The sequence below is a fragment of the Serinus canaria genome, chromosome 4, assembly GCF_022539315.1.
Source record: "Serinus canaria isolate serCan28SL12 chromosome 4, serCan2020, whole genome shotgun sequence".
Classification (NCBI taxonomy): Eukaryota; Metazoa; Chordata; class Aves; order Passeriformes; family Fringillidae; genus Serinus; species Serinus canaria.
Window position 1 is genome coordinate 39,557,526 of NC_066317.1, and position 14,108 is coordinate 39,571,633.

The 14,108-nt window shown below is 41.1% G+C and overlaps 1 protein-coding gene across 1 annotated transcript in view; it reads right to left on the minus strand.

Annotated features, from left to right (window-relative positions):
• Window positions 1-14,108, minus strand: part of ENPP6 (ectonucleotide pyrophosphatase/phosphodiesterase 6) — a 31,187-nt gene continuing 17,079 nt past the window's right edge. Inside the window, exons 4-8 of the mRNA XM_009100962.4 lie at window positions 9,977-10,118; window positions 8,908-9,087; window positions 6,511-6,648; window positions 3,524-3,647; window positions 1-2,718 (exon numbers count right to left, since the gene is read on the minus strand). Coding sequence (XP_009099210.1) covers window positions 2,495-2,718; window positions 3,524-3,647; window positions 6,511-6,648; window positions 8,908-9,087; window positions 9,977-10,118 — 808 coding nt within the window. The 3' untranslated portion in view covers window positions 1-2,494. The remainder of the gene's footprint in view (window positions 2,719-3,523; window positions 3,648-6,510; window positions 6,649-8,907; window positions 9,088-9,976; window positions 10,119-14,108) is intronic.

The window sequence follows — 14,108 nt, forward strand, 5'->3', positions numbered from 1 at the left end:
TCTCGTGTGATGCATTTAATGTCCTTAATTTACATGCTGACAACTTTGCCATTTCTAAACAATGTTATCATTTGACTTTCTGATAATTAATCAGCACAAGCTTCAAACACTGTTTATCACACTTTGATGCAGCAATTAGACAAGAAAGGCAAAGTGTTGAAGGGAAGGTTTTGGGCTATTTTTTTCTTCAAAAATCTTACAGTATTTACAAAGAAGTGCTTTTTCTAATACCATTTTTAGAATTATTCACTCATTCACAATCAGTCGTTGTATAAAAACATCATCCAGAAATAGGTTTTAAAATACACCCACCTCCATTGCATAGTATACAGAAAAACAGGAGTTAAGACACTTGATTTTTGAATGAGAACGTGAATTGATTCAGAGGTATGACATTTCTGAGGAAGAAAGATACACTTTCCAAAAAATAATGAGCTGTAGTTCTCCTGAAGCTAGTGAGCTTCTTGAAGGTCTGCCATCAAATTTTGCTTTTACAGACCAAGTATCTTTTACCATACACACAATGCTTGCATTAAGGTCAAACAAATAATATTGCAATTGGATTTACCCTTCAGTATTTGCACGTGGACACTGACAAAAATGAGTTACACAAAGTACTCACAAGGATCAGTGTTGGTTTCATGTGTCATGGCCCATCCGTGGAACAACTCAAGGGACCCAATTTGTTATTTTCAATTTCTGTTTGTATAACTGAGGAGCTGAATATACCCTTATACCTTTAGAAACAGTTCTTTTGTAAGAAGACCTTGGCTTCGGCTCTCTGGTAAGACTTAAAATGGCATGTTGTGGAGGGGTTAGCAGGCACTGATGGCATCTTAACCTGATGATTTTCAGACAAAACTTGGTAATTTGGGTATGCTGAGGTTTTTTTTCCATTTCTTTTTTTTTTCTTTAAAATGTGCTCCAGTGATTTCATTGAGCCTGGTCCATTAAAGAGCAGGGAACTCTGAACAATAGGTGCTTGTTTTACAGCTACTGCAAATGCTTCGAAAGCACTAAATTGCCTTTTATATTCAACAGTCTAATAACAAAGCCTGATTTTTTCCATTTTTCTCCCAACTGATTTGATGGTTCACTTGAGCTTTAATAACACATTACATAAATCTTTACAGCTATTACAGAAGTCTTTTGTCAAGTTTAATTTGGTGTTTGTTTTTTTTTTTTTTCCCAGTGTAGTCATTCACCCTTAAATGCACTGGAGCATACCTACCAGGATCATGCTTGTCTCTGGATCCAGAAGAGTAGTAAGTCCAGGAGGTTTGTTTTACATGGGGAGGGACCTCAGTCCTTCCAAAGGCAGTTGTTGCTGAAAGCTCCTGGTTCAGAGGTATATCAGATAAAGCGCTGTGCACTCCCGAAGGCACCTCTGGTGACAGCTCTATCCTCCTGCTGTTTAATTTAACTCTGCTGTTACAACTTTGCTTGTGCTTGATAGCCCACGGTGGAAAAAATCACCTGGATTAGCTGGGAGGGTGGGAGAGAGTGTAGACCTCTCTCCCTGCTGCAGAATGAAGGTAAGTGTGCTGATCACCAGGCAGAGGTATAGAGAGCAAAAGTTGAAGAGCAGTAAATGTTGAAAAAACTTCAGAAATGCATTTGGGTATAAAACATCAAAATATGACCAGATGATATTATCTTCACCAGGAAAAGAAGAAAGGCTGTTAAATGCCGGGCTTCCTCATCCTATGTTCTCCTGACCCTTGTGTGTCCAAATGAGTATTCATTTTCCCACTGGCTTTGAAGTGGAGGATTACTGTCACTTTCTTCTTTCCCAGCCTTCCCCTCTGCTGTGGTCCGTGAGGAAGGCCTGGCCCTGGAAATGGGCAGAGCCAGGACTTGTGTTGGTGAAAATAAAGAAGGGAAGGCTGAGCAAAGTAGGATGTTCTCACTGCTCTCCTGCTGACCCACCTCTCTCAGCATTATAGTCCCTTAGCAAAGCTCTTGGCTCTTTAAAAACCGTGTCTGTAGAGACAGGACTTGGCTGGTGTTGTAAGGAGAAGATGGGGCTCTGCTGCTGCTGGAGCTGGAGATGAAGGGGTGAAGCAGGATAAACCCAGCTAAATGCAGAGAGGTTGGTCTCCACTCCTGAACTTCTCAGTATGGCCAACGAAAGTGAGCTCCTCAGTGAAAGATGCTGGGGTGAGATGTGTTTGATGCTCAGAGATCCCCATGTGCACCCACCAGAAAACTGGGTATCCTGGATACCCAGCCAGGATTTTGCCTTCACTGCCAGTGCTGTAAATCTAGGTGAGTGACACCATTGTCCCTAGCAGTGTTTGGAGCAGCACAAAACCTGGCTTCATGTTAAAACCATTGTAAATACAGGATGGGTCAGATTCATGCCTGGTGGAGCACAATGGAGGAGTGGGGGACAGCCCTCTATTAATGAAGCTATTATTCAAATGAAGAACTTTAAAAAAACAAACAGAGAAGGATGGAGTCGCTGGTGACACTGACTGACATTGTTCAGGGATCACAGTAAGGAGATCTGCCTGGCGAACAGGGAGAGCAGAGCTAGTGCCAGGACACAGCTGCTGCATGGGGGGAGTGGTGCCAAGGGGGCTGTGTTTCGGAGCATGCACTCCACCCTGGACCAGGAGCCATTGTTGGGCAGTGGCTGTACTCCTGCCAGGCTGCACATGATGTTGTAAACATCCACAGATCTGATGGGAGGTGCTCGGTAGTTGGATCGGAAATCTGCAGGCAAAACAGAAGAGTTAGCATCATGCAACTTGGGGCTCAGCCCCTGCAATGTGGGGTGCTGTGGGGCAAGGGCTCCTTTGTCTTTCTTGGGACTTAATCACCAGGCTGGGATGTGGCATGCTATACAATTTAGAGCATAGCTCTGCAAAACATTAATTTAAATAATTTTATTCATTATTTTTACTTCTAGGCCAATTTTATTATAAGAACTAAAAAAAGCCCTGAAGTTTTAAGTGCAGGAGCTACTTTACTGCATGTGCTTGATAGATGTAATAGCCTGACATAATGGTATTGCACATTCTGCTTTCACTGGTGCCATACAATTAGCCTGGTGCTCTGCCTGGTGCTCTGCCCTGTTTAAAGAGCCTGATGAAGAAGAAACCAGGAGCTATGTGTCTGCCCATCAGACACGTGGGTGAGGTATGCTGCAACCTTCCCAAAGAAAGTGCCCTGCTGTTGTGAGTCTGAATTCCCCACCAAAAGCAGAATTCATATGTTTCAAACAGAATTGAAAATTTAGGCCAAAATTTAGGAAAACATGGCAAAGAGTTAGAAATTGCACTGGGACATCAGAGAGAGGCTGACCAAATCCTCTCACATCTCTCTGCCCTGTTCCTTCAGGTATAATAGACACAGTGCAACAACCCCTCCATAGTGAGGAAATCCTGCCATCTATTTGTAATTTTTGGTGTCACAAAGTGCTACATCTGGGTCCTGATGTGCCAGGGGCTGCAGGGATGCAGGGGTGAGGACCAGGGGCTGCAGGGGAAGTGGAACTCCAGGGATGGTGGCACTGTACCTGGGCCATATGCAAGGAAGAAGCCTCTCATGTCCATGAGCTCATTGTCGTAGCCATGCCAGCCATTCTGCCAGGCCTCCTTCCTCCCCGTCCCGTTTTCCCAGTAGGGCAGCTTGTCCCTGCTCTGGGTGACAAGAGCAGAGCATGGTTAGTGCCTGCCTGCTGGGCTGTGCTGGGGCACTTTGGGGTGCCATATTATGTCTCCATGTGCTGTACCAGCCCTTCAGGCCCCACACTGTGCTGTGACCTGCACAGGAGCTCATGCCCAGGAGGGGTGGCCCCTCCTGACAGGCTTTGCTGTCTCAGTCAGTAACCACCTCCCTCTCCACGGGGAGGGGAGGACAACTCAAGTAGATTTCTGCCACAAGCACAAAGTACCACAGTCGTATGTGACTTGTGTAAGGAAGGTGCTGTCCCTCTCCCCATGCCTGCAGCACTGCTCTCCCACCCAGTACCATGCACTTCCATGGGTTTACTGGAGTGTTCTTCTGCTCCACATGCCATTTACACCTTAAAAAATTAGTAGTTTTTCTGCTCCTCAGCCTAATGATACAAATATCCCCCTACTAGATATTTTCTAATTATTATTTCTTCTCCCTACTTGTTTTTGTATTAAAGCAATGAGGTTTATTCCAGGGAGCACTGGTTCTGACCTGAGACAGTCCCACTCTCTGTGGCCTATGCTCTGGTTTTTTTCCTTGCTCAGTGGATCTATGCTTTATTAATTTGTCATTATAAATCTTGTTCTTCCTAGCCCATACTGCACTTAAGATGTACTTTTAAATTCCTTCCTTACTTTCTCCTGCTTTGTATCAACAACTCTTACCTACAACAGTGCCATCCCTATCAGAGCAGCAGTCCCTGGGGGCTGATCAAATGCTGGACCAACCTCTCCATGAGTTTCTCCCATCCCATGATCCTTAGGCATAGCAGCAGACAGATGTGGCACTCCACATTACCCCAAGACTTGGCAGGAATTTCACTTAAACAAAGAACATCAACTGACAGTTCATCAGACCCATGACACTAATTTCTCTGATAATTACAGAGAAGGAGCTGCACAGTTCTCTAGAGTGTCCAGGTCTAGCCTTCACTCTCAGGCACAGAAGGACAGAAGATGCCCAGAAGAGTTTCCCACATTCCCACTTTGGGCAAGTGATGCAGCTCACGCAGATGGTAAAGCAGATTAAGTGAGGATCCCTTTCCTTTTATAATAATTTATTTTGTCTGATTTTTGTCTTTTTCCTTAAGAAAGAAAATTGAATGTGCAATGCCCAAAGGATGGGAACCACTCACTCATGTGAAGGGAACAAGGTCACATGAGGATATCAGCTTTGATACAGCAAGAAATCCCTCCTCATCCTGCTTTAACCAAAACATAGATGGGCTTCAGTTCCTATGCTCTGTGATGAGGAAAACAACTTTCCAGATACACCCCCTTTGTCTCTTTCAAAAACCACCACCATCAACAAAATCCCTTTTTCAAACAGCTTTTAGCTATCCACTAGCTAACAGAGAGTTAAAAAGCCCTGGGAGCATGACAGGGAAAAGCTGCACATCCTCTCTTCAGTGGTTTGGGCAGGAAGTATAATAGAAGGCTCAATAATTTATTTTAAAATATGACAGGAAACTTTCATTTTCATATCCCATTCACAGATAATGAAAATGTACCAAAGAGAAAGAAAATCTGACAGCATTAATGAGAGGACATTCTTGAAAATCAGAAACAATGGGAAGGAATGGGCAGAGAGACAGAAATAATTATCATAGCAGCAGTGTTTGCTGCACTGTTATTAAGGTTTGTCAGACTTTCAATGATTTTTAAGTGCTTTTTTATTTTCTACAGAATATGTAAAAACGTTCTATTTTGAACTTTTGTATGAGAGAGTTTAGTTGTATTTTTTAAAAATAATTTTGGAGAAAATGTTTCAGATTCCTACTTTACCTGTCTAAATCTTAACTCTGTCTTTTTATACTTTTTTTTTTTTTTTAATCAGAAATGTGGTACTCACCCAGCTGTATTCAAAAGCCATCAGGTTTTTTTAGAGGTGCATTTTTATTCAGCTGTAGAAAATATTATGCTAAATTTATGTTGGCTAGTGAGAAATGTTGTAGTGTGGACTGAGCAAAGCTTGGTGAGCAGTAACTCTGAAGGCCAGAAAAGATGCTCAGATGAGTTACAATAACCTGCAAGGCAACGAAGTGCACTGACTATGCTGGGACACAAACCCAGGACTCCGTGGTTCTGTTGCCAACTTACTGACTTCATGTATGGCCTTGGGCAAATCACTTAATACCACTGCTCAGTTTACCTCCTTAGAAAATACACAGTTATCTCACCCTCTGAGCTGAGCCGAGCTGCAATTAGTATCTGCAATGTGGAGATGCACAGTAGTGACACAAGGACGAAGTAACAACATCAACTCAAAGTAAAAAAAATAAGTTAGTAGGAAAAATCTCTTCATGTCTGGGCTCTCTGCTTAACAAGTTCCCAGGTTTTCAGTGTGTGCACTGGGAATCTCTGAGGAGTAAATCTCCAGTCTAACCCTTTTGAGACTTGCGGGGTTGAGAGAAATGGGGCATTTTTAGGACAGTCTGATGGGAGGAAAGCCAGGCAGAAGGAAAAATTGCTACAAGGTACTGCTGAATGGAGGATAATAAAGAGGAGGATAATAAGGACTTGAAATGGAAACACTCTTTTTGTGTCTGAAATGAAGGTAGATGGCATGGGGGGGAAAGAAGAGTAAGGCAACAAAACTGGAATGTGAAATACAAGAACTACTGCTTTATGACAACAGAGAAAAAAGAGGCATCTTGACTATTTAACTGTCTGCCTTTAGGATAGCTGCAATATCTTTAAGTTCTTTTAAGCACACAGCAGAATTTGACATTAGTTTTGTAGTCAGCCCATTGACTTTAACTCAATGATCAGCAATATATTGCACCTTTTCACTCTCCTGTCTAAGTATTTTGGTTCTATACTTTACCTCTACTATGAACCATCCTTCTTCAGCCACGAGAGTTAGTGGAGATACAAATTTTCCTTTTTTGTAGAAAAATCTGTTCGGAATATCCTGTATGTTATAAACATCCATGTGTTCCACAGCTTTCAATTTTTGATATATCTGCAAAACAAATGAATGTTAGAACACCATATGGCTGTAAAGATCATAAATATACTAATGGGTACATGGAAACACCTGAATTTGCAGAATGGCTAATCCCCTGTAATGGCTAATCATTGGCACATTCACATCAGGACTTTGCCTGTCCAAAGATCATGGCTGGACAAAACCTGCCTATGTGGTTTCGGAGATTCTAAAAACTCAGATCATAAGGAATGTATGAATTCATGTATTATGTGTATTTATAATACACATGCTCACAAATGTACATATGTGAGTGTACCAGCCTACAGAAACAGACCAGGAGAAACCACACCTCCACAGGAAGCAGTGAGTGGAGTGGTGAGACACTCAGAGGCACCATGTGGACTGTGTACAGGTATAGAAAAGTTATATCATCTTTAGTGTCTGCTATTCATTCCTTCTTTGTGCTCTTGAGTGGAGAATGAATCTCTCCTCACCTGTGTTTCTTGCACTTACCCAGTCAATCACTATCAAGGGGTTGATAGTGCTCAGTTATCTACTTCGTTAGTTATCTGATGTGAGATTAATTAGCCAAAGCCTGCAGCTTTGAATCTGCACAATGCCATGCAAGTGGTTTATTAATATTAATTATACTCTCTGGAATATAATCACACAAATTCCATTACCACAAATTATTCAGAAAATAGATTTTAAATGCCTGGAAAAGATGTTCATATGCCAAAGAGAAGACAGCTATTGGAGCCTCCAGACTCTATACTGTTCTTTAACAAGTTAAATATAAATAATCTTCAGGAATAAATAGCTCAGTTCTTCAAAGAATGAAAGGTTCTTCACTAGCCTTGCAGCTAAGTCACCCCTGTGTGTATATGTGTGCCAGATGCAGTGACCATAAGGACAACATCAGGGTGTGATGGCACAATTCCTCCCACCATGACTGGGGCTAGAGAGTGATCACTGGTTCTTCTGGTGCTTTGAAATGGGGTAATTCTTAGAGATGATAACCACTATGTTATAATACACTCCAACTCATAAACATAGTCTTTGAAAGTCTTTAGAAATAGAGAATCTAGCTATTGGGAAACTGAAAATCAACTTTATTTTGCTTAAAAAGCAGCCCTCCAGTAAGAAATCCTAAAAAGAAATGAAGTAAGGAAACAAAACCATAAGGCATTGTACTTTATTCTTCTTAGGAATATTAGGCTGTTTAATGAGAGAGAAGCATGTGCTGAAGAGCTTTGTTGGATGAAACCCCATGGCTGTGTGAAATTGCAACTTGCCCTTGTTTGAAGGTCTGGCCTACAAAAACAGGGAGCTCTGGGTTAAGCATATCAGTGCTGTGATCCCCTGTGATGCATTTACAAGTGAATTGCTCATGCATGCCTCTAAGACAACTTTCAGTTCTGGCACTAATTTGAAATTCTCACAGTATCACAGACACACAATTCCAGAAGAGACCGTTTGGGTGCAAAGATCAGCAAATATTCTCTTTTTAAAAATTGCACAGGCTACTATATACTGTAACTGGATAAAATACAATGTAGAAACCAAAACTATTTGCCTGGGGAACAGCTTGCCTATTTTGTACATCCACTCATCTATATTCTGAGGACAGCAGTAATGATTTCTCATGCATTGGTTTTGGGTTAAACTATAATGTACTTGTCTATTAGTCAGAGAAATTACATTTTCATTCTTTTCAAGTAATTTTCAAATCTTTTCTCTATTATTTAATTTATCCCTCAAAACCCTGAAGTTCTAGCATTGAGCTTCTATGGTTGACTCAATCCAACATGCTTCATCAAAAATTCCTCCAAGGACAATATTGTAAAAACATATTTTTTGCAATTCTGGTCTAATGGAATTGGTTCCTCAGTGGGAGTTTACTAGAATATGAATGCCTGAACCTGCTTCAGATGATTTGAACATCCTAGCTAGACCGTCAATAAATTGACTAATATATACAAAATCCTAAAAGAGCATTTTGAAGTAAAATCTTTTAGCTATTTATCAGAAGCTAATAGGGGTGGGGCTTAAAAGCACGTGTCTTTGTCATGTAACAGTGAAAGTTCATACTTTTTAATTTGCCTGGTGTTACTTTCCTTCAGAAACCAGCATCACAAGGATGTCACAGGATCCAAGTCTGACTCCTGATAAGAGCTGATTTTTGCACACATCTCTGAGAGTAGTATTTGGATTTAAGCGAAAACAGAAGACACAATTGGCATAAAAACTGAGAAAACACAAAGCTGAGAGGTACAACTAGGCTGTACTCACCTCTGCATGCTTCTCTGGAGCTGGCCAGAGGCTCACAACAGGACCTCGGTCTTTCATTTGTATGGTATCACTCATATTGATATAGTTTTTCAGCTCAATCACTTTATCTGCCCAAGAGATGTCTGTCATCCCATGATCAGAGAAGAGGAGGACATTGATATCATTCTGAAGGCCTTTTCTCTGTGAAGAAAGTGCATGACAACTTTTAGGGCCATGTAAGAGCTTGGCACTGTCTGTGCCTGCTGGAAAATGTAAATCACCTTTTGACCTCCACTGTTTCTGTGGAGCTTTACCAGAAGGATCTTATCCATCAATGTCCTGGAATGTGCTTTGCCACCACTCATAATGGTAGACATCCACTTTTACTTGCTGCTCTGGAAGAGTCTGAGAGGTTAGCACCAGAGTTTTTCCTAAACAAGTCCACGCAGCAATTTTGCCATGATACCACTTGTTGAAGGGGTGTTTCTCTCTTTCCCTCCCAAACATGAGCACTTAGCATTAGAGCTTTTAATATTTAGTGAAATTGAAGATGCATATTCCTCTCTTCACTAAAAAAATAAAAACTCCAACATGCATTTATCATTGTCAGAAATATTCATAGAATTACCATTTACCCAAAAGATTTTTCTCGCTGCAAAATCCTTTCAATAATGCTTTATAAAAATCAAGTTAAAAGTACAGAGTTCTGAATGCTGTCATAAAAGCCACTATAAAAGTTAATAGTCTGATTCCACAAACCTTAGGAAACACAGTTTTGATTCCTTCACCTACAATGAAGTTCAGCTGCAACACAAGTCATAAACAGAGAGACATGTATATTGGTTTGTGGCTTCCTGGGGCTACTGGTATAAATCCACCAGGAGGGTTATAATGCCATCAATGAAAATAATAATCAGGGTAATGGTGCCTTGACTTCCACATGAACTCAGTAGCCTGTTTCTCAGGAAAGAAAAATTTACACTGCATTCAGTTACAGGTGTTAGACAGGCTCTCTGCAGTGCCACAAAGACCAGATTTTAAAAGCCTTCTACAAAGGCAGCCAGGAGCTGGGTTTATGGATGCCACTCACCTTGATGAGTGAGATCATGTTGCTCAAGGCTTTGTCCACTTCCTTCAAAGCGTTCTTGCGCTGCTGGGATGAAGGGCCGTAGTGGTGGCCTTCCACATCAATGCGCTCGTAGTACACGGCGGCCATCTCGGCGCTGTTATTGCTGGGTGTGGGAGACAGGGCAAGGAATGAAAGGCTGACACACATGGAGAGCTCCTGGCTGCTGGCATTGTTTTCTTCACAAGCATGTAGAGCCACAAAACCCTGTTTTCTGCTTCCAGCCTGTGCTGTCCTACCACCTATTGCACTGCTGGGCTCATTATTCACACCCAGAGTCTCCTGGGTTTGCCTGAGACTCCCATCAGAGGCAGCAGGTGGAAACTGCCATGTGCAGGCTGGCCTAGCAGTCCTCTACTAACCTCTGAATTAGGAAGGCAGCTTTCCCTTTAATAACAAAGAAATTCTGATTTCTGTGCTGAATGCCCTATTAAAAGGATTATGGGAATTACCAGTCAAATGTGCTTTAATTAAAGTTTGGCACTTCTGGCTTTCTCCTGTGTGAGGTCTTCCAAACCACAGAGGTCAACTCAGGATGTGCTCTGCCTTACAAAATACCAAGCAGTATGAACGCGGATGAGATTTTAGAAGGGAGTTTTATTCAGGAACACAAGCAAGGGAAACTAAGGTAATCTCAGAATTGCACAAATTTAGCTGATCACACTTTTCTGCATTGATTGCTCTCAGCCTCTTTAGTGGGGATAGTGCACACATCAGTGCTTAATTTCATTTTCATGACCATTTTACTGTTCCCTGTGAATCTCCCTGAGAAAAGTTGTGTGGATAAAATCACAAACCTATACTCCTGAACCCAAATCCAGTCTTTTTGTGCTGTATTTAATATATGGCAGAGCATGCCATATACAATTTGCATCCATATTACATGCTCTCTTCCATATTAAGATCTCTACAGAAAGTCCAGCATCTCTGATGTAATGAGGGGGACAGAAGAGGCAAAATCAGAGATGAGGGACTGAGTGAATGAATTAGGGTCTGTCATTTGCATTTCTCAGTTTGTAGAAGGCCTCAGAGAAGCAGTCCTGTGAGAAGCTGAAGATGTCTGCTGGGGTGGGAATTTCTCCATTGCTGGCCCTGCAGAACAGTGTTGTTCCTCACTCTTCAAGATTTTAAAATAATTTAAATGAAGCGGCGCTCCCCTCTCCCCGGTTTCATTTTAAGCATTACTTTCCATCTGTATTAGGCATAAATTATTTTCTAAAATTTAACCCTGTAATTTCTCTATTGCATACACAGTCATTGAACCTATTAAAATAGTTCTCTTCTGCTGCAGTACCTGTATTATAAGCTACTTAAACTAATTCATGTCTTCTCACCTGTAAGTAAATTATCATTTTGACCAAGATAGAAGCTAAGAAAGAGGTTTATTGCATAAAGCAAGTGATCTCATTTAGGCTGTGGTGAGATTTCTCCATGAGGGCTCAGCACTGTAAGGAAGAATATTTAATTACTTCAACAGGACAAGCTTCAGTAATGCAGCATGCTTAGGAGTTTGCAGGATTTGGTACAGCATGTCTGGCTTGGCTTTTTTTCTATTTTTGCCTATATTGCTACAGAAAAGAAGGGTTTTCTAAGTTTTTCTAAGAAAACCCTTATCATGGCTTGCATGGGAGAAGTATTCTGTCTTTAGACAGAAGTATTCTGTTAGTCCTGTCTTCTTCCATCACCAGTAACTTTCCAAATAAATGACTTAGAAAAGAATGCTGAAGAAAGTTGGACAGCATTAATGGCAACACCAAAAAGTATTTTATATTCTACCAGCACACTTTGCAAGTACAATGCAGACCTCATGACACCTCTCCAGGAAGGTAGGTAGATTACAACAACCCATAAAGTACAGCTGTTGAAAAGACTCAAGGGAGGTTTTAGTTTCACTTGCCAAAAACAAATGCTTGACCTTGTTTTGAATATTCTTGGTCCAAATAGTGGTCTTGAAACACCTGTTTGAAAAGACTGGAGAATTTTACTGAAGGATTATTTCCTTTGGTTGCATGAGAAGATCAGTGGCTCCCTGATGAGTTAGGTACTTCTCTACCCTGGAGTCCCTGCAAGGTTTGCTAATGGTGGGAGCCCAAGTGCAGTTCTTTAACTAGGGCTGCTGAGCAAGGCACTGCCCCAGGCAACGGACTGCCCTTGCCACTGGCTGTTTTCTCACATATAGCTAAGGACAGTCTCAGCCTAATGGGCTTTTCCAGTTACCTAGGGTGTGGAAAGGAAACACACTGCATTTGCCAGCCTTTGAACAGCTTTGAAAGTCAAAGGCACTTGTGAAAGATATAGATGACAAGCTGAAGACTCTTCTACTTGGAGATGCTAAATACTGCTAAATGAATCTGACTACACTACAATAAAAGCATTTCAGAGGCTTTACTTCGGGCACAGCAGCATGGAACTTGTTCTAAATCTTAAAGAAATAAACAAAGAGGATGGATGAGAGAAAGAATAAGGAAAACCTACCAGATTTTTAATCTGTTCATTCTCTACCCTCCCTTCTTACTTTAAGTCCCTGCAGTATTTACACCCAAACCTGATTATTAATTTTATGTAAGATCATTCATTTTCCCTTTTCCCACCTTGTTGGATACACAGCACTTAGTTTAAAGGAAAAGAACTCAGGAAGAAATTCACCAGGGATGGTGTGTAAACAGACACCAGTGACAGGACCCCCTGCTGCACTGGGATGATCTGTAGGATTTGGACACTTCAGAAGACTGTAGCTGTTATTTATGACATCTTAGTGGCAGGGATTTACACTTTTCTTGAAATCATCAGCTTTCACCTCTTGTTGAAGAGGTGGCAAGTTGTTCCACCAGCACTGTTGTGTCCCTTTCCTTTTCCACCATAGACAGCAAGAGGCAGCCTTGTGGCTTGGACAGAATTAGCTATTGAAACTCTCCAGCTACCCAAAATAACAGCTTGAAGGGCTGGTACTTTTAACAATTTGTGCCTCATTTTTAACCATGTTCACAATTACAGAGCTGAAAAACAGCACTGAGCACCCGTATACACTGTGCTTCACAGAAACCAGGCAAGAAACTTCAAGTATCTTTCTACATTAATTCTGGGTTTCCACCAGAAGTCAGAGCCAATGTCTGTATTACATCTTCCATTCCCTTTTTTATTCACTGAATTAAAAGCATTGCAAAAGCTGCAGAAAGCCTCCTATGACACAAATGGCTTCCTCATGTCACATGCAGGTAACTTTCTTGAAATCTAAGCTAAATAATTTCAGGATAAAACCTCTCACATGGTCTCAGAAACCTTCTGTCTAAGGTTTCTGAGACCATGCTGCAAACAACACTTATTTGTGAGCATCTGTGCAGCAGGACCCAGTGTTCAACTGGGAGCAACTTCCCTAACAGTGTTCTCATAATCTTGGAGCCTGTATTTCAAGAACAATCAACACTCAGCACCTGAACATAAAACTTTTTGGATTCAAATTGCTATGGCAGTTGCAAGTATTGAAATAGAAAGGTTTCCTAGGATTGGATTAATTATGGAACCAACAAGGCTTTAAAAGGAGGAGCTTAGTTATAGCCAAAGTAAGGCATTGGTGCTGCATATGATGGTGCAATCTCTGCTGATTTTACACCCTATGTGGAATTGTCTCTTGTAAATGTTTGGATGAGAGATGGTGGAACTTGAAAGCTGGGTCTGGAGCATGCATTTTTCCTAGGAGCTGTTGGAGAGTTATATTCCCATCAGTTGGACTATATGGCTGTTGTAGGTCCCTTCCAATGGAACTATTCTATTCTATTCTATTCTATTCTATTCTATTCTATTCTATTCTATTCTATTCTATTCTATTCTATTCTATTCTATTCTATTCTATTCTATTCTGATATTTGCATAAAATTATTGCCCTCTCCAAAAATATTTGGCTTAAGATGTTCTAAAATGAAGAAAAAGCCAAAGCATCAATCTCATAATCTAGTGACTGGAGCTGAATTTCAAAATTTCCAAATTCCCTCTCTAAATATAAGCATTTCAAAGCCTTTTCAATTCTCAGGAATTGACATACACAGGCTCATCCTGAAGTTGTTTGAAACAGTAAATTACAAGCAGTTAAGTCAGGATG